Source organism: Barbus barbus, assembly GCF_936440315.1.
Source record: "Barbus barbus genome assembly, chromosome: 50".
Lineage (NCBI taxonomy): Eukaryota > Metazoa > Chordata > Actinopteri > Cypriniformes > Cyprinidae > Barbus > Barbus barbus.
In genome coordinates, this window is record NC_136728.1 from 16,978,939 (window position 1) to 17,006,412 (window position 27,474).

The 27,474-nt window shown below is 35.9% G+C and overlaps 2 protein-coding genes across 2 annotated transcripts in view; one reads left to right on the top strand and one right to left on the bottom strand.

Annotated features, from left to right (window-relative positions):
• LOC306867926 (mucin-5B-like) overlaps window positions 1-11,750 on the bottom strand; it is a gene marked incomplete at its 5' end in the record, with an annotated part of 39,898 nt that extends 28,148 nt beyond the window's left edge. The window contains 17 exons of the mRNA XM_079413879.1: window positions 213-265; window positions 368-623; window positions 1,562-1,688; window positions 1,938-2,032; window positions 2,523-2,687; window positions 2,784-2,921; window positions 3,012-3,078; window positions 3,808-3,921; window positions 4,056-4,194; window positions 4,504-4,618; window positions 4,836-4,961; window positions 5,086-5,311; window positions 5,427-5,548; window positions 5,707-5,797; window positions 9,765-9,879; window positions 9,971-10,232; window positions 11,678-11,750. Coding sequence (XP_079270005.1) covers window positions 213-265; window positions 368-623; window positions 1,562-1,688; window positions 1,938-2,032; window positions 2,523-2,687; window positions 2,784-2,921; window positions 3,012-3,078; window positions 3,808-3,921; window positions 4,056-4,194; window positions 4,504-4,618; window positions 4,836-4,961; window positions 5,086-5,311; window positions 5,427-5,548; window positions 5,707-5,797; window positions 9,765-9,879; window positions 9,971-10,232; window positions 11,678-11,750 — 2,284 coding nt within the window. The remainder of the gene's footprint in view (window positions 1-212; window positions 266-367; window positions 624-1,561; window positions 1,689-1,937; window positions 2,033-2,522; window positions 2,688-2,783; window positions 2,922-3,011; window positions 3,079-3,807; window positions 3,922-4,055; window positions 4,195-4,503; window positions 4,619-4,835; window positions 4,962-5,085; window positions 5,312-5,426; window positions 5,549-5,706; window positions 5,798-9,764; window positions 9,880-9,970; window positions 10,233-11,677) is intronic.
• Window positions 11,751-19,584: 7,834 nt separating this feature from the next.
• Window positions 19,585-25,453, top strand: LOC306868053 (protein saal1-like). Its single transcript, XM_079414043.1, has 13 exons — window positions 19,585-19,728; window positions 20,209-20,408; window positions 21,233-21,334; window positions 21,407-21,490; window positions 21,575-21,654; window positions 21,745-21,804; window positions 21,912-22,027; window positions 22,542-22,704; window positions 22,864-22,946; window positions 23,200-23,370; window positions 23,489-23,667; window positions 24,946-25,038; window positions 25,134-25,453. Exons 1-13 carry the CDS (start codon window positions 19,725-19,727, stop codon window positions 25,227-25,229), a joined length of 1,431 nt encoding a protein of 476 aa, XP_079270169.1. The 5' UTR covers window positions 19,585-19,724; the 3' UTR covers window positions 25,230-25,453.
• The last annotated feature ends 2,021 nt before the right edge of the window (window positions 25,454-27,474 follow it).

Here is a 27,474-nt window from a genome sequence, read left to right on the forward strand (position 1 = left end):
TATTAATCATCGACCACTGTTTATTGTTCATGGATTGTTGGTTATCAAAACCTTGGTTAGACAATTATTTTCAACATCACATTTGATTAGATAACTTTATAATGCCTTGTTTACAGATGCCATGATAGCCCAGTACTAGTGATGGTATAGTCCATATCAACCAAAAGCAAAATTATTTAACCTATGCAGTAGATGAAAGAAACATTTCATACCCAGAATTTGGGTTCTCCAGGAACGACAGTGAAGGTTTCCATTCATGCAAACACTAGACAGAGAAATAAGATCAAATTGTATATTAAATTCATAGTTTTAAAATTTCTTGTATAACTACTCCTCTAATACCCACAGTATGTTATCATTCACTTACCAGTGTTCATCCCTAATGGTGACAGACTTGCCGGGATTAATTTTCTGTCCATTGTGGTAACATGGGCATTTTTCCATAGGTACACACAGATCATTCTCATCCTGGTAGAGTCCCTCTGGACATGTGCATCCATCAACGGGCACAAAGTCAACGCTGCAGCTTTGGCGCTCAGAGGCAAGAGACAGACAGGTACGCTGACAGCTCTGCAGCTCATAGGAGTAGTTCTGTGAGGCCGGGCAATTCTCCGTATATTTCTCTGTGGAGATCAGTTTGAAAGAGATTTTGTCTTAAAGATGCATGTAGCAAAATTGGTTACACTTTATTTTGATAGTCCACTTTAGAGATTCTACTAACTAAGTAACTTTGTAACTACATGTCAACTAATTCTTATTAATTTGCCACTACATGTCTACTTACTCTCAGAGTAGACTGTTAGGTTAGGTTTAGGGTTAGTAGAATAAGTTGATGTTTTTAATATTTGCAAAGTTTCTTATAGTCAGTATGTTGTCTGTTGTGGACCCATCAAAATAAAGTGTTAGAAGTTATTAAGCAGACAGTCTACTAATACTCTAATGACTGCTAGTTGACATGTAGTTGCAAACTTACTTACTGTTAGTAGAATGACTAAAGTGGGCTATCGAAATGAAGTGTTACCGCAAATTTACATACGCATTCTTCTAATCATCTAGGTTAGATTAGTTTCAAGCTTTTTGAGATACCCAGATATAATGACCCCACTTGTAAAAGATGCCCTTCCTAAAATATAAAGTCAGCTATATTGTTTTATATACTTTTATAGTGTGTGAAAAATGATAAGCATTATATTATAAAGATATTAAGTTGGCATCAACTTTTCATTACTACTGAATTAAAATTAAATTATGAAAATATTACCTGGAAAATATTTGATCTTAATCCTAAATGTAAACACCTGAACCTTTAGAATTCAGTTCAAATATATTTAAAATTACATTTTTATAATACAGAGAATAGTGCAATGGAAAAAATGTACACTGCAAAGAATGTGAGATTAGCATTTTCTCCCTCACAAAATTGTATGCATTTTTTGTTAGTGTGAAAAACTTGCACAATTAATCACATGACTTAGCATTAAATAGACTTTTGACTTTTTGTTCACTGAAAATTTCCCCTTATCCATCCATCTACAGAATAAATCATTTTCAGCCATCTTACTGCACACAATGTCTCTCCAGCCTTGGAGGATTATTCCTTTAGCCGCACAGGCTCGGGCGTACGCAGAGAACACTGCACACAGACAATCCTCACTCTTCTCACAGGTACAGCTGGAGTATTTGCATCTCTGAAAGTACATAGAAATGTTGTGTCACTGTGGAAGCTGGGATAAATGGAATTAAATTGGTCCTAGATTTAAAGCTAAATAGAAATATTTAAAAAACAAAAGCACATGCAATTACTAAAACTGAACATTAATACAAAGCTAATTTAAAATATTAATAAATACTATAATACAAAATTGGGTTGCTTAGTTTCAAAAGGTTAAGAAAATGCTGCTTGTCTGTATATAATCTGCTACTGTTTCATATCATACTTTGTAGTAGCTGTCTGGATTGACAGTGGTGTGACATTTGGCAAAGAGGCTTTCCTTGTCCTTCATCTTGGAACACCAGTGCTCAGCGAAGTGCTCTAAAAGTATCATAAAAGATGGGAATTTTATTAAAACTCCTACTTAACAAAAAATGCATAAACGAGCAGATACTTTATTAAAACGTGGGCACCATGTAATTTTATGTGGAAATACTGGCTGATGCAACAGTATTGAAAGAATACTGACACTTGTTGATGTGATTTTCGGTCATACGTGAACACACACTCGTGCTCTTGATCGCTTCCGAATCTATTACTATCCAATCTACTTATAAACCCTTCGTTACACTGGAAAAAGTGATAAGTTGACTTAACTTAAAAAAATTTAGGAAACCTGTTGCCTTAAAATTAATAAGTAAATAATAATAAAAAAAAAAATAATAATTTACTTAATCATTTTAAAGCAATGGGTTGCCTAAGTGAACTTATCACTTTTTACAGTGATATGTATAAAACAATACGAATACAAAATTAAAAACTAATCGGCCTGACATCGCCACATTGAGTTTGGAAGTAAAAGGTCTCTCACCACTGTCACTGCTGTAGGAACAGGGGTCGTCCAGTCTCTCAGTACGGTCAGGACAGTTGGACTGGGCCTTCCAGGCATTTGCAAAGGAGACCGCTGTACCCTCCACCACTCCCTGAGGGGTCTTCAGATCATCTGACAGCACTTTGTTAAAATTTCCACAAATACCTGCATAAACAAACAAATGCCACAACATTGGCTTTCATGATGAATTCACTTTATAATTCAGATGTTGTTTCATGCTTTTTAAGACAGAGGTCTCACCACAAGTCTTGCCCTGGAAGCTTTGGTCTACAGTGATGTAGATCTGCATAAGAGGCACCAACTGTACCTGCACCTGTAGCCCAAAGGTGGTCTGAAGCATGATGTGAAACGATGACGGCATGAACACCGTGAAGTCAGCTGAGCGAAAAAGAGTCGAAGAGTTTGAAAAATGCTTCATATATATGTTCTAAAACACAGAAAAGAGATAAAAAGCTTCCTCTCCCTCACCTGCCATGTAAGGAAGTGAAATTTCTGCATTGTGTTGCACCGTCCCGTCAGCTTTAATAATCAGAGGCTGAAGAAAAAAAGAGCACCGTCATAGTTTTATTTTGCACAAGTTACACTACTTTTCTTTTCTTTTTAAATAAATGCCATTGTTATTAGCCAAGGACACATTACATTGAATAAAAATAACATTAAAGTCTGCTGTTTTATTTCTGTTCCTCAAGGAATCTTGAAAATGTAAATGCAGCCTTGGTAAGCATAAACATCTGAAACATTTTACTGACCTTAAACTTTTGAACAGCACTGTAATATGTGACCCTGGACCACGAAACCAGTCTTACGTTGTTGGGGTACATTTGTAGCAATAGCCATACATTGTATTGGTCCAAATTATCCATTTTTATTTTATGCCAAAAATCATTAGAATTTTAAGATCATGTTCCATTAAAATATTTAGTGAATTTCCTACTGTAAATATGTCAAAACTTAATTTTTGATCAGTAATATGCATTGCTAAGAACTTCATTTGGACTAATTTAAATGAGATTTTCTCAATATTTAGATTTTTTCGCACCCTCAGATTCCAGATTTTCAAATAGTTGTATCTCAGACAAATATTGTCCTAACCTAACAAACCATACATCAATGGAAAGCTTATTTATTGACACTTGAAAAAATGGACACTTATGACTGGTTTTGTGGTCCAGGGTCACATATTATGTACATCTCATTACTCACTCAAACTGTTTGCTATAAAAGTCAAATATAAAAGATTGTGGAAGTAGAGAGGTGTACTCACGTTTTTCATGTCTTCGTCAAACAGCACCACAACAGACTTTAAACAGGTGTCAGTTTGATGAGTAAAACAAGGAACAATCAGACCCAGTATGATGAACTTGGACTCCTCACAATCCTACAAAAACAAATGCAGAAGTTAACATATTTTAAGAATCTCACATATTCCCGAAAGCATGGATACAAACCAAAGAAAAACCAACACGTCTTAGCGATTAAATAAGGTGTCGTTAGTAACTAAATCCCACTTACTTTTGAGAGCACATAGTTACAGTCTCCATGGAAAGTGAATTCTTTCCCATCAAAGGTGGTAAAGTGAGATCCTTCCTCTACGGAGCACAGGCCAGGGCCAGGAATACTCGTACAAATCCAGTTTGCCTCCTTACATATACTGAATTACACATACAATTACAAACAGACGTGGAAAACAATGAGCTTCAGATGCCAATGTGCTAAATCACAGCTCTGATGTTTTTATATATTTATGAGACTCCCATTTTTCCTATTCATCCAATCTCATCATAATTTAGCATTTTGTCATGAATATGCAGTTAACAGTAATATTGATGAATATACATATTTGTCTTGTATATGAGTAGTAAAATACATGAAAGGACACAAAATGCACTAGGATAAAAAAAATGCACCATACATGGATATCAGGAATATGAGGAGAACTGAGATAAATGCGTTTTCTTACCATTCTTCCTCATCTTTGCGTAGGATCTCTCCTGTGCTGTAGACGCGGTCATGTTTGCACTGACACTTTTCTGCTGGGATGCAGCCCGTGTTTGAGATGTCATCAAACACAGTTCCTATAACGAACATACAATGCAACAATATCAACTTGATGTGGTTCTAATGTTCTGAAAACAGTCGTGCTGCTTACTCTTTTCAGGATTCTTCAAAAATAGAAATAGAAATCTTTTGTAACATTATAAATGCTGTTACTGTCACTTTTGATCCATATAATGCACCCTTGCTGTATAAAATATGTAAACTTTTGAACAATATATAAATAGTGGTACTGACCTGGCGGGCAAAAGCATCCATCAGTGTTGTGTTCCTCACACAATGCGTTTGTGTCTTTGTGTGAGCATGTGTCCATACAGGGGGAGCCGCTTTCAGAATGTACCATATTGTAGGGGCACTTCACGGCTGCATTGGAATACAAGACACACAACTGCTTTACAACTGCTATTAATAAGGAATAAAAGCAAAGGAACAGCTCAAGATGAAAGAATTCTATCATTTCCACCAGAATTATCAAGGCATTTCTTACCACAGAAGTTTGCTGTTCTCCAGGTCGGCGGAGTTCCTCCAGCGTGAGAGCATTGACGTGAATATTCAGACAAAGTCGCACAGAGCGCAGAGATGCTGGTGTCGTCATCCTCAGGTTGGCTCGAGCAAATATCATTCGTACAGGCCTTGATATATGGCTCTGGGTTCAAAACCCAGCTACAAGAAGACCAATTTTCATCCTTCAAAAGGTCTGCACAATCTGCGCGCTGTTGTGAAAAGGACATGGAACATCTTAAAGGGCCATATTAAGTAACAATAGTAAAAGTTGCTGTTGTGACTATGAATTTAATGTAGAATGATCAACTTTCTTCTGTGACTTACAAATTTTTCACATTTGTCCACCACATTTTGCTCATTGTCGTTTTCAAAAGGATCTTCGCAGACATGTGTTGGGTTGGGAACTCTGTGGTAATTACCAAACTCAGCATAGCTAACCCGCCGTCCTGTAATAAATAAGACACTTGATCTTGGATATTCTTAAAGTTCTTGAAGATTCATCAAATTTGGAATCCATGAGGAATAATCATTAATACTGTTCATAATTGGTCAAATAATCATTATATACAGAAAAGTAAGAAATCAGGCTGTAAAAGTGACTTACCAGATTCAATGAACTCACTATAAACTGGAACTCCATTGAAATCGCCACACAGTCCACAAGTCCGATTGGAATATTTGGAGTCTAGTTCCACCTAACAAAGGACCACACAGAATTGTTAGATCATTTGACTTAATATTTGTGGCCATTTGGACTTCATGTCAGTAGTAATGTTATGTGATCAGACCAAGCAAAACAATGGAATATGGAATATCATTTGTGTTTTGTCTTGTGGGAAAAGGCCAATGCCAGCCATTGGAACCAGAACAATGACGTAAAAATACTATGGTACCAAAATATTACCATATATAAGTTACCATGGTATTGTACAGTACTTGTTTCGTCAGTATACACTAGTAAATTTTACTTGCAGACTTAAATTCACTATTGTAAACAACTATGTTCACAAAGATGGAAATACACTTCAGTGTGTAACAGAGAATTGCCTTATATAGCATTTTACTTCACACGTTGCTGCTTCTTGCACAATATGCTACTGGGCTGTTCACTTCCTTGAAACTGTCATGTTGAGCAATAAATTAATTCTGCTCCTTCAACTACTTAAAAAGATAATAAAGGTCAAATATAATGCCACAGCCATCTCCAGCGGGATTTTGAAGTTCTCTGTCTGTAAATCGTGTATTTCGCCGTTTCAGTTTGGCCGTTTGCTGTAAAGACTCGCCTATTTGTGCACTTGTCCAATCATCAGAGAAGCCCAATAAAGTGACAGCATTGCCCAATTTAAAAAATTGATAAAACATTAAATTATTTTCTAGATTCTATTACGCAGATTCATTTTATTATTCTACAGTGCCACAACTAAATAAATCATGTTTTACCCAAGCTTTACATGCTAGTTTACATGCTAGTCCCCAATTGTAAGTCGCTTTGGATAAAAGCGTCTGCCAAATGACTAAATGTAAATGTAGTTTGTGGTCTAAACTGGTTGTAAGGATACAACCATGAAAGAAATCATGGAAAGAAAGCATGTCATTCTATTGTTTAGTTTTCGTGGGCTGCACACTAAAACAAACCTACGGTGGGTTCACAAAATAATGTAGACTCTTAAAGGGATATTTCACCCAAAAATTCTGTCATCATTTATTCACCCTCAAGTAGTTCCAAACTTGTTCTGCTGAACACAAAGGAAGATATTCTGAAGAATGCGGGAAACAGAGCAGTTCTGGGGCACCATTGACTTCCATAGTATTTTGTTTTTTTCCTACTACAGAAGTCAATGGTTCCCCAAAACAGCCTGGTTACAAACTTTCTTCAAAATATCTTCCTTTGTGTTCAGCAGAACAAAGAAATTCTTACAGGTTTGGAACTACTTGAGGGAGGCAAAAATCTGCTGAAGCTGGTTGCCTTAAACTTTTAAGTTTTTTTTCTTTTACAGTGCATTTGAAGACCTATAGTTAAAGACAAGGCTGCCAACCTTTGCGTTTAACAACACAGCGGGTTGAGTTGGGGTTTCTTTTCTATTATATAGCCTATGTCTGTTAGCAGACCTTTGTCTGACATCTGGACATCTCAAGATTTACAGTCATTACTTTTATAAATAATTGCAAACCCCATTTAAAAATATTTTGACATGAAAATTCAAATATATTTCTATTAATCCATTAGTGTGCATTTACATTGCTTAATAATCTATTTTGATAAATTATATTTTTCTTCCATTCGAAAACGGAATCCTGCATTTATGTGATGGATGAGGGATGTATGTCTCACTCCTGACATTTTACTCCTGACATTAAAAATGATAACATACATACCCCTCGGTCCTGCGCTGTATCCATCATTCATTAGAGGTCGAGATGAGTTCAAAGCGGCAAGAAACTCTTCACTCCTTTTTTACGAAGAAGTCAAGCAGCGTAAGTTGTCATGTGGGATCCGAATAGTAATAATAATAATTCATTACATTTATATAGCGCTTTTCTGCTTTTCTAAGCACTCAAAGCGCTCTACATTGTGAGGGGTGGTGTCTCCTCGTCCACCACCAGTGTGCAGCATCCACCTGGATGATGCGACGGCAGCCATAGTGCGCCAGAACGCCCTCCACACACCAGCTTACTGGTGGAGAGGAGACAGAGTGAGGAAGCCAATCAATGTATGGGGATGATTAGGAGGCCATGATGGTCAGAGACCAATGGGGAAATTGGGCCAGGATGCCGAGGTCATACCTCTACTCTTTTCGAAAGACATCCTGGGATTTTTAGTGACCACAGAGAGTCAGGACCTCGGTTTAACGTCTCATCCGAAAGACGGTGCTTTTTGACAGTATAGTGTCCCCGTTAGGACCCACACAGACCACAGGGTGAGCACCCCCTGCTGGCCTCACTAACACCTCTTCCAACAGCAACCTAGTTTTCCCAGGAGGTCTCCCATCCAGGTACTGACCAGGCTCAACCCTGCTTAGCTTCAGTGGGCAACCAGTCTTGGGCTACAGGGTGATATGGCTGATATGGATATGGCATTGTGCAACACTACAGGGTGATAGTGTTGCACGATGTTGAGTGACTCTGCCTATTGCTCTTGCTGAATAATTAGCAAGTTTTGATGTTCATTATATGTAGAAATAAAAAGCTGCCTGGACAAACATGCACTTATTTATTTTCAGTGTATTTTTCCGTAACTCTTTTGTAACGTCTTTTATTTTAACACGTATGTATGTTATCAGAACCCTTCAAATAAGAATAAAGATAATGTTGAACTGAGATTTTACAGCGTTTGCAGCATTGTGACACTCTGCCAATTGTAACGTTACATGATGTATTTCAATCAAGTATGCAAGCACTGATCTGATACAGGATCGATCTTCATTTAGGGCTGCTCTGTCATTAGTGCACTATCTTTATCGTTTTTATCTGTTGTCAAGAATGAACAAGAAACAGTCAGCCTAGGTCTGTTAGAGCAGAATCAGGACGACACACAGTGACAGGTGAGAAGAGTGGCTTTTAACACCTGGCTGTTTTTACATTGTATAAAATCTATTAATACACAAGTGTTTGTAGGATTATATATGGACCAATCATAGAAAACACATAATTAGTCAAATATAGAAAAATAAAAAATAGCATTAGTATGATGAACAACTTCTTCATTTTTAACTACAGTAGGTCATTATTAGCTTGCATATTGGTTGTTTATTAGTACTTAAGCACATATTAATTCTGTATTCTTCATGATCATATTCTGCATCCCATAATCATAAACTTAACAACTACAACGACTACCTTACAAGCTGTTAATAAGCAGTAAATGAAGAATTTATTGAGGCAAAAGTCATAGTTAATAGTGAATGTGTTCCCCATTCTAAAGTGTTAAAAAATAATTTAGGATACAAATGATTGGTTATTGTCCAACAGTGTACTTAATGTGTTATTTTCTTCTGTATGTCACTATTCCCTGTATGTACATGTTTCAAACACTACTGTATTTGCTGTAGACAGAGGGAGTGAATGAGGCAGAAGGCTTCAGTGAGGCTTCAGAGGTAAAGATTATTTACAGCATTGTCTATGATAAGATATTTCTTTTAACATAGAGTAATCAGACTAATGTATAATAGAACAGAACAGAATAAAGTAGTATGTGAATGTGCAAGTATCCATTACTGTGTGCCATGTACTGTACATACAACACTCACAAAATACAATCTGAAATATGTAAATAATAGTACCCTAATAAGGACATCGTTGTAACTTATACTCAAAAAGGTGCACATTAGTACCTTAGAATACCAATATGAACCGTAATGTACAACTATGAAACTTTTTGAGGTAAATAAGGTACAAAGATGTCCTTTTAAGGGTACTGTCTCAGTGACAAGCTGTTGTATTTCTTTCTTTCTTTTTCTTTTTTCTATCTTTATTTCCTTCTATTTTATAATCATATATAATAATATAATCATAAAGCATATTAAGCAAAAAGGTATGATTAAAAATAAAACCTGTCAATTAGACAAGGGTTAACTGAAAAAAAACAACAACAAAAAAACAGGTATAACACTAGACATTCCGTCCCCCCGACTTTTGAAATGATGGCTACGCCTCTGAACTCACCATAACGGCATCCTCTTTGTTCCATGTGACAGTGATGCCCATTTTGGAATAGAGTCTGATGTAAATTGTGTTCTCTTCCACAAGGATCCCTGCGACATGCACGGGCAGCGTTACTCTGAACAAGAGAAAAGATTCAAATGAAAGATTGACCAACCAGAATACATTTTAAAGCCTTTTACAGCTGGTTGGGCTCCCCAGAATCTTACTTTTCTCCATTGACTACGACCTGTTTCTCGGTCAACTCAATGCCAATGTCACTGATGGTAACAGAGACTCTGCTGATCTTTGGGCCAGTGCTGTGTTCTGTTCTCTTCACGTGAACCGAGAACTGGCGAATGAGGCTTTGGCAGTCGGACACCAGGTTATACTCACACATGCCTGGGAACTGATACACGTCTCCATCGAACGTCTTGAAGTGGAAGTTTCCCCACATGCTACAGATGTTGTTGACATGGTTGCTGGGAGAGACTGCAAGAAATGGGAGAAAACAAAGAAATGTGAAAAGTTTGACTTATTTTAGAAAATTCTGAGAGAATTTAAATCATTTTGGGAATTTTTATTCTTCTACCACAGCCCAAAATATAATTTATTAAATATAAATTAAATTTAAAAAAATTAAGTGGATTTTCAAATGTTGATCGCTGATGTATGTATGTGAAACATAATGTATTATTAAAATATATGCTTATAGCAGTTATATAAATGCATTATGAAAATGAATTATATTTCCTTAAATTTTAATTACAATTATGTTCCCTGTTTGCAAACTCAATTAAAATTCAGGCATTCTCAGATAATTCCTGCATTTGGTCACTTTTACATTTGTCAAACCAGAAGTTTACGGAAAGTTGATCAAGCTGAACTTCAAGTCATCATGAAGGGAAGTAATTGAACTATGTCACTTTTTGACACAACTGAAAATATTTAGTAACTTCTAAGGCAAGTCATCAATGGCTCTGATAGTATCAGGTTCAGGTGATGAAACTATATCTTCACAACTGTCATCAGCTGGTTGGTTCCTGTTTTTGTTTTTCTATCTTTCCAAATGCTGATACTGTACCAATGCTGTTTTTAACCACATCAAGCTAAAATCATCTTTGAAATTCATCTTTGCACCAACATTGCCATGATCAAGGTTACAATCCTAAAGAAACATATATTGATTAAAGCATGTGAATTTTATTTCGTTTTTTACCTTAATAATTTATGTACATACTCAAATTCTAACACACGTAACATTTCATATATTGAATCGTAAATATAAAACCTTCCAAAATGTATACTGATTGAACTAAACTTAAGTACTAAAATAAAATAAAAAGGTGTCTTATTGAGGGGACGCCAAATTATAACAATATACTGTAAGTAATTTATTTAGCAGTAAAAATAAAATAATTATATTAATAAGGACAAGATTTAGACATTTAGATATGACTAAAGATTTTTTAAATATTTTTTTAAACACACACACACACATGTTGGTTTTTGTGGTTTATGGGGACTCTCCATAGGCGTAATGGTTTTTATACTGAACAAACTGTGTGTGCTATTGCCCTACACCAACCCTACACCTAAACTTAGCCCTCACAGGAGACTTTGTGCATTTTTAGATTTTCAAAAAAACACCATTTAGTATGTTTTTTAAGCCTTTTGAATTACGGGGACATAGGCAGTGTCCTCATAAACCACATAAACATGCACACACACATACACACACACACATATATATATATATATATAGTATATATTTAATATTTTAATAAACAATAAAATAAAATCATACAGTTAGGGTTTAGAGAAATATTATGCTAATTATAAAAAAAAATCTAAACTGTTTTTAAAAATAAAATAAAATAAACGAGAGAGATGAACCATTTCAAGTATGACATTTTTGACTGATCGTTAACTCTTACCCGTCTTTGAATCAACCTGAACGCTGGTAAGCGCCAGAAGCAGTATGTAGATTATAGATGTTCTCCACTCCATGGTGGGAGGTGAGAGAGGTCTACAGGTAAAGCTCCAGTACTGTTGGATTTCTCTCTTTTATATCATTTCTCATTCACCTTTCACTCCACACCCTGCAGGGAGGGTCTGCCAGCTTTCTGTGGTGTATGTGACAGAAAAAAAGTCAACCTGCTATTACAAAAGTCCAGTGATGGCATGTGTGTGTGTGTGTGTGTGTGTGTGTGTGTGTGTGTGTGTGTGTGTGTGAGGGTGGCAGTTCCTCTGCCTCTCTAAACGATGTTTGATGAGACATTTAATAAAATTGATGTAATGAATATTATATTTACAGCAGGGTGTGAATAATTTACAACTTCGGTGTACATGTATGATGAGGATTAGTAAAAATAACATTCACCGCTAAAACCTGCAAAATAAATATACAATACATGATTAATAAACCATTTAGCATCTGATATGAAGAATGAGATGAAGACTAATGGTCTTGTGTAAATAACTAAAGTCTTAAGTGTCCCAAGTTACTTTGTGGACATCCATATGGATTTCTCAAGACGGATATGATCATAAATGTGTCAAATTAATCAAATGTTCCATCAAGCTTGCAGCAAAATGGCAGTACATGTCGAGTGTCCACATATATGATTGCGTGTGAGGTTTGAATATCCTGTCTGCGATGCAGATCATTTGACGTTCAGCATCTTTGCAGGTACACAGGTGTGTCTCAAGCTCCTGAATGCCACCTGAGCTTTCATGAATTCAAACAAACTGACCATTCACCATCTGGAAGTGCTCATATCCTGATCCTTTACTTGTTAAAGATTTTAGACTTGAGAGAAGTGTGATGTCATGCATAACCATTTATGGCTGTTTCTTCAGCTATTTTTTCAAGCATGGCTGACCCTGTGGACACTTCGGAAATGAAACATTAGTCATCAAAAAAGTTCTACAGTATTTAAAGTGAAATAAAATAATAAATAAAATAAAATAAAGAGTCTTACTGAGGGGACACCAAATGGTAACAAGATAGGAAATTCCTGATTGTTGTTTAGTTGCAGTAAAAATAACCACATTTATACAGACATGATTTAGACTTTAGAAAAATAATTAGTTCATCCAAAAATGAAATATTTATCACTGAAAGCGTACTTATTTTAAGAATTTAAAGTATATCCAAGCTGCTAATTTCTGTAAATATACATTAAAATAAATATACATAAAAAAAAATTAAATACAAAATAAATCATTGATATTTAGCTTTTTTATTTGTTTTCAGGCTCTTTACTGCTATTGTTGTTGCAACTTTAAAAAAAATACATGACAAAGTTTCATTAAGAGGGAAATATTGCAAAATACATTTGATAATGCAATACAACACACTTTTTAAGTTGTACTTTCAGTATATTTTATTAAAATATAACATTTTAATCAAGGCATGGGGAAATATAGGGAGATTATACAGTAAAACATGAAATTTTATAAACATACAATAATTATAAATATGCATTTGCAATTCAGTTTGCAAGCTCAAATGGATTCATCTCTGTATACCTCAATATGGTAAATTCAGGAACACTGATATGAAATTATTTACAGAATGTTTTAATAAATTTAAAGCTGCAGTCCGTAACTTTTTTTGGTTAAAAATGATCCAAAATTAATATTTGAGCAAGAACATAACCAGCAAGTGTTCAAAACTATCGCCTTACTTTAGCCCGATTCACAACGGTTAGCTTATAATAATGTTTTCTAATTTGAGTGGTATGGGTAGGTTTTTGCGGGAAATTCAAGCATGGCTCAGCGCCATTACGTCACTTCGGTAAACATAAAGAAGTTGTCCCACTTGGCTTGACATGTGAGGATCCTGCAGGTGGCAGAAAGTTTAGCCTTTTCTCACAGCAGCTAGAACAGGGCGGTCGTTGCCTAATGGATAGAGAGTTGGACTTGTAACCCAAAGGTTGTGGGTTCAAGTCTCAGGTCCGGCAGGGATTGTAGGTGGGGGGAGTGAATAACAAACACTCTCTCTCCATCTTCAATACCACGACTGAGGTGAGACCCTTGAGCAAGGCACCAATCCCCCAACTGCTCCCCAGGCGCTGCAGCATTGGCTGCCCACTGCTCCGGGTGTGTGTTCACTACTGTGTGTACACTTGCATGGGTTAAATGCAGAGCACAAATTCCGAGTATGGGTTGCCACCCATCACTTCCCTTTCCCCTAGAATTATTAAATGTCCAAAAAAATCATTTTGATAGTAGATTGTAATCCAGAAAGGATTATGTGTTTATGAAACACATGTGAATGAAATTAAATTATATTCTAGTTTTAAATGTGCTTCTGATTACAGATAGCTGGGATTACACAAGATTTGTATTTGAAAGTAAACCAGTTAAAAGGGAGCATAGTTTGCCTTTTGGGTTAAAATCATTTCTTGGTATGAAATTCGAATGGTATGGCAATTAGATTAGACTGTACAGAAATTGGAATCTACACGCTAATACACACTATACTCATAGTAATGCAATGCTGATGTTGTTAACATTAATAATTTGAGAATAAAGTATAAAAATAATAATACTTTGCACGGTTTGATGTGATATGAGCTAACCGATCGTTAGATTTAATCACTGTTGGTAGCGCGATTTATGGTAATGCTTTTTTTTGGGTCATATATTCCAAGACATAGGCTAGAATCTTTGATTATGCCGGAGCACAACCCCACGCAAGGAAGGAATTCCACAAGAAACTACAATTCCAAGTTTTCAAACAGAGATGGCGACAAAGAGCCAAAATTTACGGACTGCAGCTTTAATTAAAAAAAAAAAAGAGTTTATTGACATGGCCCTTCATTACTTTCTTTACACAGTGAATAATCAGAAGGCTGGCAGGCCATTAGACAAGAAGTAAATTCAGGCCCTCAATTGTAAATCATTGTTCAGTCGATAGCAAATATAATAATTTAGTGATATTGAGATCTGCCCGAGCCATCAAACAACTTCCTTCAGTAGAGCAAAAGTTCCTCCAAATGCAAACATTAAGTTTTTGATGTGCATGCAAAGTGAGATCCGATCGGTGCCTTGCTCAAGGGTCTCACCTCAGTCATGGTATTGAGGGTGGAGAGAGTGTTGGTTATTCACTTCCCCACCTACAATGCCTGCCGGACCTGAGACTCGAACCCCCGACCTTCAGGTTACAAATCCAACTCTCTATCCGTTAGGCCACGACTGCTGTTCTTCATAAAATACCCTTATGAAACCGGGCACATTGTTGGCAAAGGGAGGAAACAAATATAAAACACTGATTAGATAAACCAACATTGGTTGTACTGCGTCAAGTTTCTATTGACACTGCCTCTTTTGACATGAATGTTGCATATAGTGACTGCATTACATGGCCTTGGTTATCAAACCGAGTTCAGAACAATGCAAAAGTAATTCTAGGGAAAGAGTAAAAAATAAAGAAATAAAGAATAAAAAAATCAAAGACTAAAAATCTGGATTAGTTTATAGGATAGCATAGCATATTCGCTCATCTGTGTGCCTGCAATCATATTAGTATATATCATTATATCATATTACACTAACTATGCACCTTGCAGTTAATGCTTAAACTGAAACTTCGTTAACTTTTCGAATTAATCAATTAAACGTTTGTGTGTTGTTTCTTCATTTTCTTGTTTTAACTTTCCAAAGGTTCTAGTCATGGATCAAATTTTTCCTCACAATAGAAGTCTCAGGATAGCTGTAATTTACACGACGTAGCCCTAGACAAATGATTAGTATTTTCACAAATAGCCTACCTGAATCAGAATTAAGTGCTTTGTAATTAGTTGAATTAAGAACGTGTTAATAATTGTTTGGAGAAATGTTAGACAGGTGCATGCTGAAGTCAGTTTCAGTAGGTGGACGACAGTGATCTCTTATGATGAGATGTAGGTACTGCAGAGGATATGACGATACCTTTTTTGTGGCCAGGTGGGTACTGTCTCTGTACAGTGAGTTTCAAAATCCAAATTAAACATGGACAAAGTTTAAGTATTTTTTTTATTTTCACTGTAAATATGAAACCATATACTGGAGATTATTTATGTCTAAGTAGACAATGTTAGATGTTCAAATGATCAAGAAGTTGACTTTTAAAATAAATCACCTGCAAATCTTCTAAAATATAAAATCTTTAAAAAGTCTTTGTACTTTAATCATTGTGAGATATCCCGTTTTTAAGTGTTGGTGGGTTTTTTTCAGTGCATTCACAGGGACTTTATTGAAAAAAAAATCCAGTGAACTGTAATTGATGTTCTTTATTATGCTTTATTGTGATTTTAATTCACTTCATTGGAAGGAAAAGTGCATAATCATATCAAGCATTTCCAAAGAATCTAACAAATAAAAGAAAAACTGGATCCCCTTTGAGAGATACGAATACAGACTAGAGTTAACACATTCACTATTAACTATGACTTTTGCCTCAATAAACTCTTCATTTACTGCTTATTAACAGCTTGTAAGGTAGTCGTTGTAGTTGTTAAGTTTATGATTATGGGATGCAGAATATGATCATGAAGAATACAGAATTAATATGTGCTTAAGTACTAATAAACAACCAATATGCAAGCTAATAATTACCTACTGTAGTTAAAAATGAAGAAGTTGTTCATCATACTAATGCTATTTTTTATTTTTCTATATTTGACTAATTATGTGTTTTCTATGATTGGTCCATATATAATCCTACAAACACTTGTGTATTAATAGATTTTATAGAATGTAAAAACAGCCAGGTGTTAAAAGCCACTCTTCTCACCTGTCACTGTGTGTCGTCCTGATTCTGCTCTAACAGACCTAGGCTGACTGTTTCTTGTTCATTCTTGACAACAGATAAAAACGATAAAGATAGTGCACTAATGACAGAGCAGCCCTAAATGAAGATCGATCCTGTATCAAAATCAGTGCTTGCATACTTGATTGAAATACATCATGTAGAAGTGTCACAATGCTGCAAACGCTGTAAAATCTCAGTTCAACATTATCTTTATTCTTATTTGAAGGGTTCTGATAACATACATACGTGTTAAAATAAAAGACGTTACAAAAGAGTTACGGAAAAATACACTGAAAATAAATGAGTGCATGTTTGTCCAGGCAGCTTTTTATTTCTCCATATAATGAACATCAAAACTTGCTAATTATTCAGCAAGAGCAATAGGCAGAGTCACTCAACATTGTGCAACACTATTCGGATACCACATGACAACTTACGCTGCTTGACTTCTTCGTAAAAAAGGAGTGAAGAGTTTCTTGCCGCTTTGAACTCATCTCGACCTCTAATGAATGATGGATACAGCGCGGGACCGCGGGCGCGAGCCTGGGTATGTCGTCACGTCACAAACTGAGTGACTAAATTGGCATGGAAACGTAAACGTCATGTATGAATTATCTTGTCTCTTTGAATTTTAAATCATTCTGCATTTATATACATTGCTCCATTAAAACCTCAACATGTCGAGAACACAACTGTCCGATGAAAAAGTGCGGGGGACGAATTTACTTTTTATAAAAAGTGGGGGGGGACATGTCCCCCACGTAATCTACGCCCCTGCCTTGGGTCAACCCAGACAGAATAAATAAATGGTGCAATATATCCATTAATGCACTTAACACTTCACCGTCACCGGTCGAAGGGTGAATTTCTCCTCCTGGCAGCAGGAACAGCTGTGCATCAAATCGTTCATGTACATCGAATACCTGCGCATCCAAGAAAGCCCCAGTCAGATGAGTGCAGTACAGCTGAATGTGTTTAATGTAGTGTCTCCACAAAGGATTGGATGCTTAAGGCAGACTTAAAAGCAAACGTATTCAATTTCATAGAATAAATCCAAAACTATGAAACCAAATGGCTACTGAAAATGAATGTTGGAGATTTTCCCAGAACTAACTTTACTTTTTTTTTTTTGGTTAAACATGATAATTCAGGTTCAAGTTCAAGTTCAAGTTCAAATTACTTCATTTGTCCCCAATGAGGCAATTCGTTGTGCAACAGAGTAGTACAGTACAAATCACACACAATACAGATATTGCCTACCTTGGCTAAAAATAAGTCAATAAGTTATCTATGGTTCTTTATAGAATTTAGAAGCAGAATGGCAGCAGGTACGAGAGAGTGTTTATATCTGTTAGTTCTAAATTTTGGGAGTTTAATGGCAACATCTGAAATTCAGCCTGTAAGGGATGAGAACTTTCTGACAGGATAGATTCAACCCTTCTTAACATCTGCTTCTGATAAAGTTCCTCCAGACCTTTCTGCTTAGAACCTGTGATGCAGCTGCTCACCTTAATTAATCTTGAAAGGGAGTTTTTTTGTTTTACAGTAATGGACCCATACCAGCAGATTAAGGAGAAGGTAACAACCATTTTATCAGTCTGTTGAATTGATATCCAATTAATTAGTCTATAGAAAAATTTAATTTAATTTATGGAAAATATAAGTGTATAAATAACTACAAATCAACATTTGGTACCAAATTAGATTGTACCTACTGAGCACCATCTTAAATTAGTCTTAATTTGGTTTTATGAAATATTAAGTATGACAGTATGACTCCAATACAGTTCATCTGAGAACTCAAAAGAACAAAAAAAATGAGTATATTTGTAATCAACAGGGGTGCAATGCTCCCACATTGATTTGGTGTCACAGTGGCCAGTGCAGGATGTAACTTCTACATCCTCGATGGAAGTACAATCAGTTGTTTTTTTTAAATTGCAGCATTCTCTCTGCCACCATACAAAAGTTCCTCCAAAGGCAAACATCTGGTTTGATGTGCATGTATGTAAAGTGAGATGATGGCTCCACCTTTTTGTAACACCACAAAGCAAGTTTTGACAGTCTAAGAAACAGCTGTTCCTCAGAAAATGCCTTCATGAAACCGGGCACATTGTTGGCACAAGGAGGGAACAAACATAAAACATTGATTATATAAACCAACACAACTGCCTCTAGTTTCTATTGACACTGCCTCATTTGACATAGGCCTATATGTTGTGTATGTACAGACAGTGTAAGACTGCAGTACATTGCCTCGATTATTAGCCTGCTGAGTTCAAGAAATAAGAAAAGAGTATAATATAACCATCGAGTTGAACACAAAACCTTGGATTTGTACAGTTTACAATCATTTACAATCCATATCAAATCTGAATGTAACACAGGCCTACAGAAATGGACATTACTTTGTACAAATACAGTAGGGTTCAGAAGTCTGAGACCATATTGAAACGTGAAAAAGTTATGAGGTAAAATAGGAAATAAAAGAAATACTCTGCACTGTTTAAGGTCATTACTCAATTTATGATAAAGATATAAAACACATAGACAGTGTGAGAAAGATTACCTTTTAACAGCAAAAGCTGTAACCATTTTAAAGCGACAACAAGGAATCTTCCTCCAGGGGGCGCATGGAGGCTCAGAAACCCTCATTAACCCACGTTTTTTGTCCCATTGAGGCATTTTACAGGGGAAAATGTATCCGTTTAAATATTCATGTCGAGAACTGGTGACTGACATACAGAAATCCGACCAAAACAATATTAAAGCACCAGTTTAGCCTAATCATATTCGTACCTTCCTTGTGAAAATGTGCTTCCGTCCTGTTCTAGACAATAGCTAATGGGTATATAGCTACATAATTACACTTACACATTTACAGATACTGAATAGAAAAAATAAATGTTGCACAGCAGAAATATGAAAAATACTATTTACTCCCTTTCAAGCTTATGCTTGTCAAACCGGGACACAAACTCCGCCCATTTATGTTCAGACGTTTCATGCAACTGCTATTCTATCCTCTTTTATCTTCCTTTTTCTCTTTCCATCATGCTCACGAGAGCGGAAGTGTTCACTTTTATGCGCTTATTCAAAACGTTAAACCTTGAAGCTTAATTTTCATTTTTCGAATTGACGTTTCTGAGCATTTTAGCGTTGGTTGTGAAAAGTAATTTTTAATGGGTAAGTCAGGATATGTGGGTTATTGGGCAAGTGTTGATCCTCTCTGAATGTTTATTTTAATAATTCAATATTTGCCACGTTGTTGAACCGGTATTATATAAATAAAGCTGCAAAAACTTTCAAGCTTTAAACATACAGCGAAACTGGTTTTTGTAAGTTTGCATTTCACACTTATGTTGCTAAAGCGTGTTGGATTCGTGCCTTGACTCCACTTAATTACAGTAAATATGTGCACGCGTTTACATCATGAACTATATTTATCCATGCATTTAGGTCAGGCTTTGCATGAATGAGTGAGAAGTTCATGCATACATGTAGTCATGCAAGTTTTGTGTGCATGTGAGGTTTGTGCACACATTAATATTTTATCTGAGACTTTTTTTTTGCATGCATGCATATGTTTTATGCTATGTTTTGAAGGTTAATCCATGCATTTTATCTCATCCCTCATGCTTTTATGTCATGCATTGATTTTATCAGAGCACAAAGACAGATGCTCTCAGGAGGAGCTGGATGGAGACAGTTGTGGTTCCTCCACCGCGGGTTCGCTGGAGATGGACCGCAACCCATCGCCTCCACCCGAGGAAGATGAGACTGAGGCCGGTGAGGAGGCGGATGCCATCGGGGAGACCGTGTACAGCAAACACTGGCTCTTCAGCACTCTGACCCGCCTTATTCAAGTATAACCATACACACTACACTTATGTATCATTGGTCTCCACATAGCAAGCATCTTGTCAGGCATATTAGAACAAGATCACAGTGCAGCCCCCAAAATACTAATTAATTGTCAATTTAAATCTTTGCCAATCCTTGCCATTTTTAATAATTTAAAATATGAAAAGTTTTGAATCATTTAAAATATAATAAAAATAGAGTATGATCACTTTTAGATGTTTTAATAAGTACAGGTCGGATTATGTTGTTTAATTTTTACAAAAACATACCCGTTACATTGAAAGATGATGTATATTTTTTTAAATAAATGCCATTTGTGTTTTTATTAAAAACATTTTATTTTTAATTGCATTTAAATAAAATTTGATCCCTTTTGATTTTAATAGTCCTTATAATTTTTAATCATAATTATATAAATATTATTCTAAAGTAAATTTATATAAATATGAAAAAAATAATTGATACATTATTTAAACTACTAAAATGGTCTCTAAAATATATTTTTTATTATTACATTAACTGTAATATATTGCATCTATACTGTAATTTTATAGTTTATTTAGATGCATAACTATATTTTAATATATAAAACTATACTCTTCTTTTTTTTTAACTTGTGTGTATATATATAAATAAAACATAAAAATACATAAAAATAAAATGGAATCATTTGGGTTTCTTTGTATATGTATGTGTTTGTGTTTTAATTCAAATTAAATATAATCTGAACCCCTTTTTTAATTCTATCTATCCATCCATCCATCTATCAACAAGTTTTCTTGAAGCTGTGCTATTCTTTCATTTCTTTCTTAATATATACTTCAAGGTGGTGACAGATCAAGAAAGTGGGCCGAGTGATTCTTCAGTGGAACTGACAGATGATCTGGAGGAGGACTTGTGTAAAGTTTGGGACATGGCTATGGATAAGGTAAACTGAAACACACTCATCCCCCTGCTCCATGCCCACCATCTACATATGTTACATGTGTTTTCTCTCCAGGATGTGGCTGTTTTTCTTCAGGAGTTCAAAGCTCCAGACATCTTACTGGGTGTGATCGCAAAGTCACGTAGTCCACGGCTCACGGTAAGACATTTTACCACTGTAACTGCTTTACATAATGTTTGTATGCTTATGACTTCAAATAATTACTCAGAGCTTCTGTTACAGGAAATCTGTGTTGGAATTCTGGGTAATATGGCCTGTTTCCATGACACATGTGTATCTCTCAGCCAGAACTCTGACCTATGGTAACTCTCTGTTAACATCAGAATAATTCAGCTACTTTTGTAAATACAATACTGCTAATTCATGTCTGACATGTTCTCTGTATATCTCAGCTCTGTGTTACTACTTCTGCTCGGGGACAATGATCCACCTACGCTCTTGGAGACGTGCAGGTCAGTGCTGATAAAGCCCTGTTACAAAATTCAAAGACAACTTATACAATGCATGCTGCATTTTACTGAATGTGGGTGTGTGACTTGCAACACTGTGGCTTCCTCAGGCTCCTGCTAATGTGCCTGTCTCAGCCTGATGTTGCCCCTCTGTGGCTGGAGAGGATACGGCAGCAGCCGGCGATGTGCGGCAGTCTGTGTTTCATCATGAGCAGCTCCACCAAAGGTCAGTGATGTTTACAGATGTTGCTTTCAACAAAAAAGGGCCTGAAACTCTTAAGAAATTAAGCAGCAATTTTAGTTTTTTTCCCCCAAACTTATGCATATTTATTATTTTTTCACAAGTTTGTTTTCACTAGCTATTTTGTGACCAAATGTTGGCTTGTAGTTATTGATAAGTATATATTAAAGATAAATAATTAGTTAATTTCTTTCTCACAATAACTTTCTATAGCTAATTAATGACTACATTTAGGTAATTCTTAAAAAGTCAATGTGTAAAATAATATATGATTAAGGTTATATTTTCATTTAAAGTTTTAAATTAATTAAAGCTAACATTTAAAAAATATATTTTATTTTAATTAAATTACAGTCATGTTAAAATCAAAACAGAATTTTAAAATGCATGCATTTGATGTGTTTTAATGCTAATTTAAATTAATCTTAGATAAAAGTTTATCAAACAGATAATTGTGCCTCTGAAGTATTGGGACACTAAAGTGTATCTCTCTCTGCAGTGGATTTGCTGGTTAAGGTTGGGGAGCTGGTGGATAAGCTCTTTGATGAGGATGAGGAGATGATGAAGAGTTGGGTGTCCACCCCAGCCAGCGACAGTGACCCAAACAAGGACACACAGCAGGACGTCACATCCTCTCTGCTTGAGGCGGCCACACAGCTTAGGTGAGACGTGTTCATTAAGGTGATGTGACCTGCTGTCCGAGGCATTTACCAGCCTATTCCTCTGTCTGCTGCTAGAGCAAGAGAAGATGTTCTATCTGAATCAGATCAATGTTGTTTTTGAAATATCAGTTTAGCATTATTCAAATTTTTGTGTTGTAGGTCAGAGAGTCCAGAGGCTCTTGAAGTGTATCTTCATTCACTCCAGCTACTGACTACAGTAGAAGAGGGCATGCAGGCTCTGGGTGAGACACACACTGACCTTCACTGTCCCTGAAAATTCATTTATTATCTAGCAAGTTTTTTTTAGGGGCAATAACATAATCACTTGAGCTATACATTGATGTTCCTTCTCTGAGAGTCAGTGTCTTCTGTTCACCAAGGCTGCGTTTATTTGATCAAAAATACAGTAAAACAGTAATATTGTGAAATATATTATTACAATTTAAATTGTAATGTATTTTAATCATGTATTTCTTGTTTTTACCTTGTGTCCAGTATCAGATGGAGCTTGTGGTCATGCAGTGTGGACGTTTGTGTGTAAGATCGTATGTGAGGATTTATGTCAAGCGGACGATCCTCCTCTCGTCCTGCAGGAGCAGAAAGCCCTCCTGGTCCCAGCGCTCGCTTTACTGTCAGCGTTACACTCCAGCCTGCAGACAGATATCAGTACGAAACACACACTTTTAGCATATCAGATTCATTGCTTCATGAGAGGCATTGTGGTGTTTAAGGTTTGCTATTATATTGCTGTTTTGATTTCATAATGTGTGTTTATTATTAACAGGTACAGAATTATTAGGAAGTCTTTTTCGCATTCTGCAGTTCAATGCTGAATGGCGTGAGAGCCGAACAGCTGGAAACTCTGAATCAGAAGAGGTGAAGCAAGAGGAAGATGTACAGCTCAAAGCTTTAGTCGAAACCACAGCAGAGTTCCTCTCAGCCGTCCTTATGCAACTGAATAAGGTGAAACTGCCAGCTATCCAGTTTACAAAATAATAATAAATTATTAAATTCTAACTTGAGACCATATTATAATATTATATTTACTGCTGTCAAACGATTAATCGCATCCAAAATAAGTTTTGTTTGCATAATATATGTGTGTACTGTTTATTTATTATATATAAATACACGCATGTATATATTTTGAAAATATTTACATGTCTATATTTATATTCAAATAACTTGTATTATAAATAAACATAACCTATTTTTGTGAAACATATACATGCATGTGTGTGTATTTATATATACATCATAAATATGCACAGCACACATACATTATGTAAACAAAAACCTTTATTTTGGATGCGATTAATCGTTTGACAGCACTAAAATTTAAATTAAATTGAAACTTAAAGCTATCAAATTTACAAAATAATAAATGATTACATTTCAATTTAAAATATATATACTAAATTATACTATTATTATAAAAATATAAATAAATGTAGAATTTATTGAAGTATTATTTAAAAGTGACATGACATTTGGCCAAGTATAGTAACCCATACTCAGAATTAGTGCTCTGCATTTATCCCATCCAAAGTGCACACACTCAGCAGTGAACACACACACAGAGCAGTGAGCTGCCATTTATGCTGGGTGCCCGTGGAGCAGTTGGGGGCACCTCAGTCATGGTATTCAAGGTGGAAGGGAGCGCTGGACATTCACTCTTCACTCCCCCCACCTACTATTCCTGCTGGACCTGAGACTCGAACCCGTGACCTTTGGGTTACCAGTCCGACTCTCTAACCATTAGGCCACGACTTCCCCACAATAAATAGAGCTACTGTCTTTGCATACCTTACTCCTTCGACAGCACGCGGAGACTCATTTATTCTATATTATTAAAAATAAAAATGACATTTTACAACTTAACCCTTTAAGACCTGAGGGTACAACAGGTAATTTTCACATAATTTGTTTATTTGACTGTAAAATTCTAACAGAAAGTGCTATTTTTTTTTTCCAGAAAACCAATGGCTTTCAAAACATTTAACTTATTCAATTCTAATTTATTGTATATATTATTTGGTTGCACTATATTATAAAAATGTGATATATATATTTATATATAAGATATATTATAGATATATATATTAAATACAAGTACATTCCAAAAAAATTTTTTTATTTTATTATGAAAATATAAAGTAAATGTAAAAATCACTAAATTAAAACATACAAATGTTAAATGTATTACATATCAATTCATTGAAAATTCCCTTGAATCTTCAGGATCTGTTGTCATCCATAGTCAAGGAAGGGTGTTTGACAGAGAGAAGCTGTGTGTCTGCTGTTGGCACCCTCGTACCTCAACATATAACAGCGGTACGTTCTTGTCCTTTATTTTTTTGTCCTTCTCGCTGCTCCTATAGGCCCTCAGTGATCACACAGCTTCTCGTCTTTTCTCATCTCATCTACAGGTCCAGCACCTGGTTGGCTTGTTGTCAGAAGTGGAACCGAAACTGGCAGAAATGATAAAAAAGGACTTTTCTATTTCATCCAATGTATCAAGCTGAAAAATCTAAAAGGAAAGATTCTTCAGTAAAGTCCCAGACCCAAAAGACTGGAGATAAATTCATCTTCTTATGAAAGGACTCGTCTTTTGTTTAGACACATCAAAAAATAAAACAGCTTTCGTTGTAGTTTAAAATATTTGTTTAAATTGTGTATATTATCGTTTTGTTTGTATACACCAGCATTTCTGTTTAGTAAACATGTTTTGTAGATTGTGTTTTGAATGGAGTAATTGTTTTTATTTAATTGTATACTTTCAAGTGCACAACATAGTTCACGGAGCAACTTATTTTACGTTACTTAATGTGTTTTGCTTCAAACAAAAAGGTTTTGCATATAATGGCAAACGTGCTGACGTTTTTTTACGCACACTTGGCTGCATACATTCGAGTGTTTACTGATGTTCTCCATCAGGTGTCCCTCAAATGTGCGTGCCTCGTCCGTGCTGTGATCACTTCCCTCATTTGCTTTCCAAATGGCCATCAGAACAGGGAGAAAGGGTCTACTGCGCACTTCCCGTGTATGTGACGCCAGCAGGAATATAGCAGCTCTTTAATTAAGAGTTCGGATTGATATGCAGAGCGCAATGCATTCTTATGGAAATTTGGTGTGTAGGAGGAGGACCTGAGAGAGACACGGCCAGACACTCAGCTCGGATCTCCACCCGGACTGAATGTAAAATGGACAGGGGCTAATTTTAACCACGTTTGCGTGATTTCAAGGCGCTGGCTTTTGTAGGTTTTGAGGGAATCTTGGTTGGCCTGAAATGGCCAGATGCTCAGGTATACAAGGACTTTTGATTGACGTGCATGTTTTTAGATCTACCTGAGGCTGATCTGACGGGCGTCCCCCATGGTGAGGGAGCACTTGAGTTGGTTCGCTCCAGATCACTGCATGTATAAGTGAACGCTCGACTAATATGAGTTGACGGAGGACTGGTTAAAACAGAAGCAGTGCTGTTTATAGACGTTAAAGCGTAAACAGATGATTGGCAGCTGTCAAACATCTCTCTGATGCACAGAACTCCTAAATTGATGACGCGTAACATGACCAAAAATGGCACATCGCCCACTAACTATAGTAGATGTGTGCAACAGCCAGTAAAAGTCATACATTTGGGTTTAAAGACACACAAACCTCAAATGTCTTATATTCAGTAACATTTAGTTACATATTTTCAGCAGTAATGCTACATTAAATTGTTTTATTTATTTAATGAAGTTTCAAATGATAAAATAATTTGGAAAAAGTTCATTTTGAGAACAGGTCTGAAATTCATTGGTTCATATTATTCCAATGAATTTTTTATCCAAATTTACAACTAAATATTTATTTTCAGGAACATTCAGCTCAATTTTTTCACATCTACGTTGGGTAAAATCAGTTACAAACAACCTTTTATGTTGGCTTTATAGCGGCTAAATGTCCAAATGCTTTTGGGGCCTCTGCATGACTACTAAAAGTCTGAAACACTGTCATAATGCAGTGGTAGGAGCCTCATTATGGTTCATATAAATTCAGTGGCATCTTTGCGATTGATTACCTCAGAAATTCCATTTGAAGAATAGACAACTGGATCAGGTTGGAACTCAACAATGCATGTCATTAAAGATGAATGCGGTCTTTGGAGTAGTCAGCGGTCACGTGACACATGTCTGCATTGTGCTCTCTGGCACGTACGTCTGTTTTTCACTCGTTCGTCCAGCTGCTTGTGCGCTGGAGCTCATTAAGGGCCGTGGAGCTGCCTCTCATCACAGCCTTCTTCAGCTGCTGTTTATCTCTCCTGTCAACAAGCACACAATGAAACTTTCTCTCAGTTCACGCTGGATTTCCCAGAATAACTCTGATGCCATCTCATACTTGATGATCTGTAACTGTTTAAAGATGAATTCTGTCATTATTTACTCACCCTGATGTTGAAACACTAGCAGATATTTTGAGGAATGTTTTCCATTCTTTCCATACAAGGACAGTTTAGTGCTCACAGTTGCCAAGCCCAAAAAGGATTAGAAATCCAATTTATCCAAGCCTTTTTAAACTAGATGATATTTATGTGTGATTCAGTGCTGATTATTCACTTCTAATCTCAATTGTTTTTGCATTCAGATTAAAAAAATGGCATGTTGACGTCTCACACCAAGCTATAAACATCTAAACAATCTAAATTGTTTGACAACAGCAGTGCTCCACACAGAGATCTGATCTCATCATCCAGTCTGTCTGGAATGACCTGAAGAAACAGAACAA

Excerpts from the sequence above, each read along its gene's own strand:
- LOC306868053 (XM_079414043.1), top strand. Across the intron at positions 21,491-21,574 it reads CACGTAGTCCACGGCTCACG|GAAATCTGTGTTGGAATTCT; the intron begins GTAAGACATTTT and ends CTTCTGTTACAG. Across the intron at positions 21,805-21,911 it reads ACGCTCTTGGAGACGTGCAG|GCTCCTGCTAATGTGCCTGT; the intron begins GTCAGTGCTGAT and ends TGGCTTCCTCAG.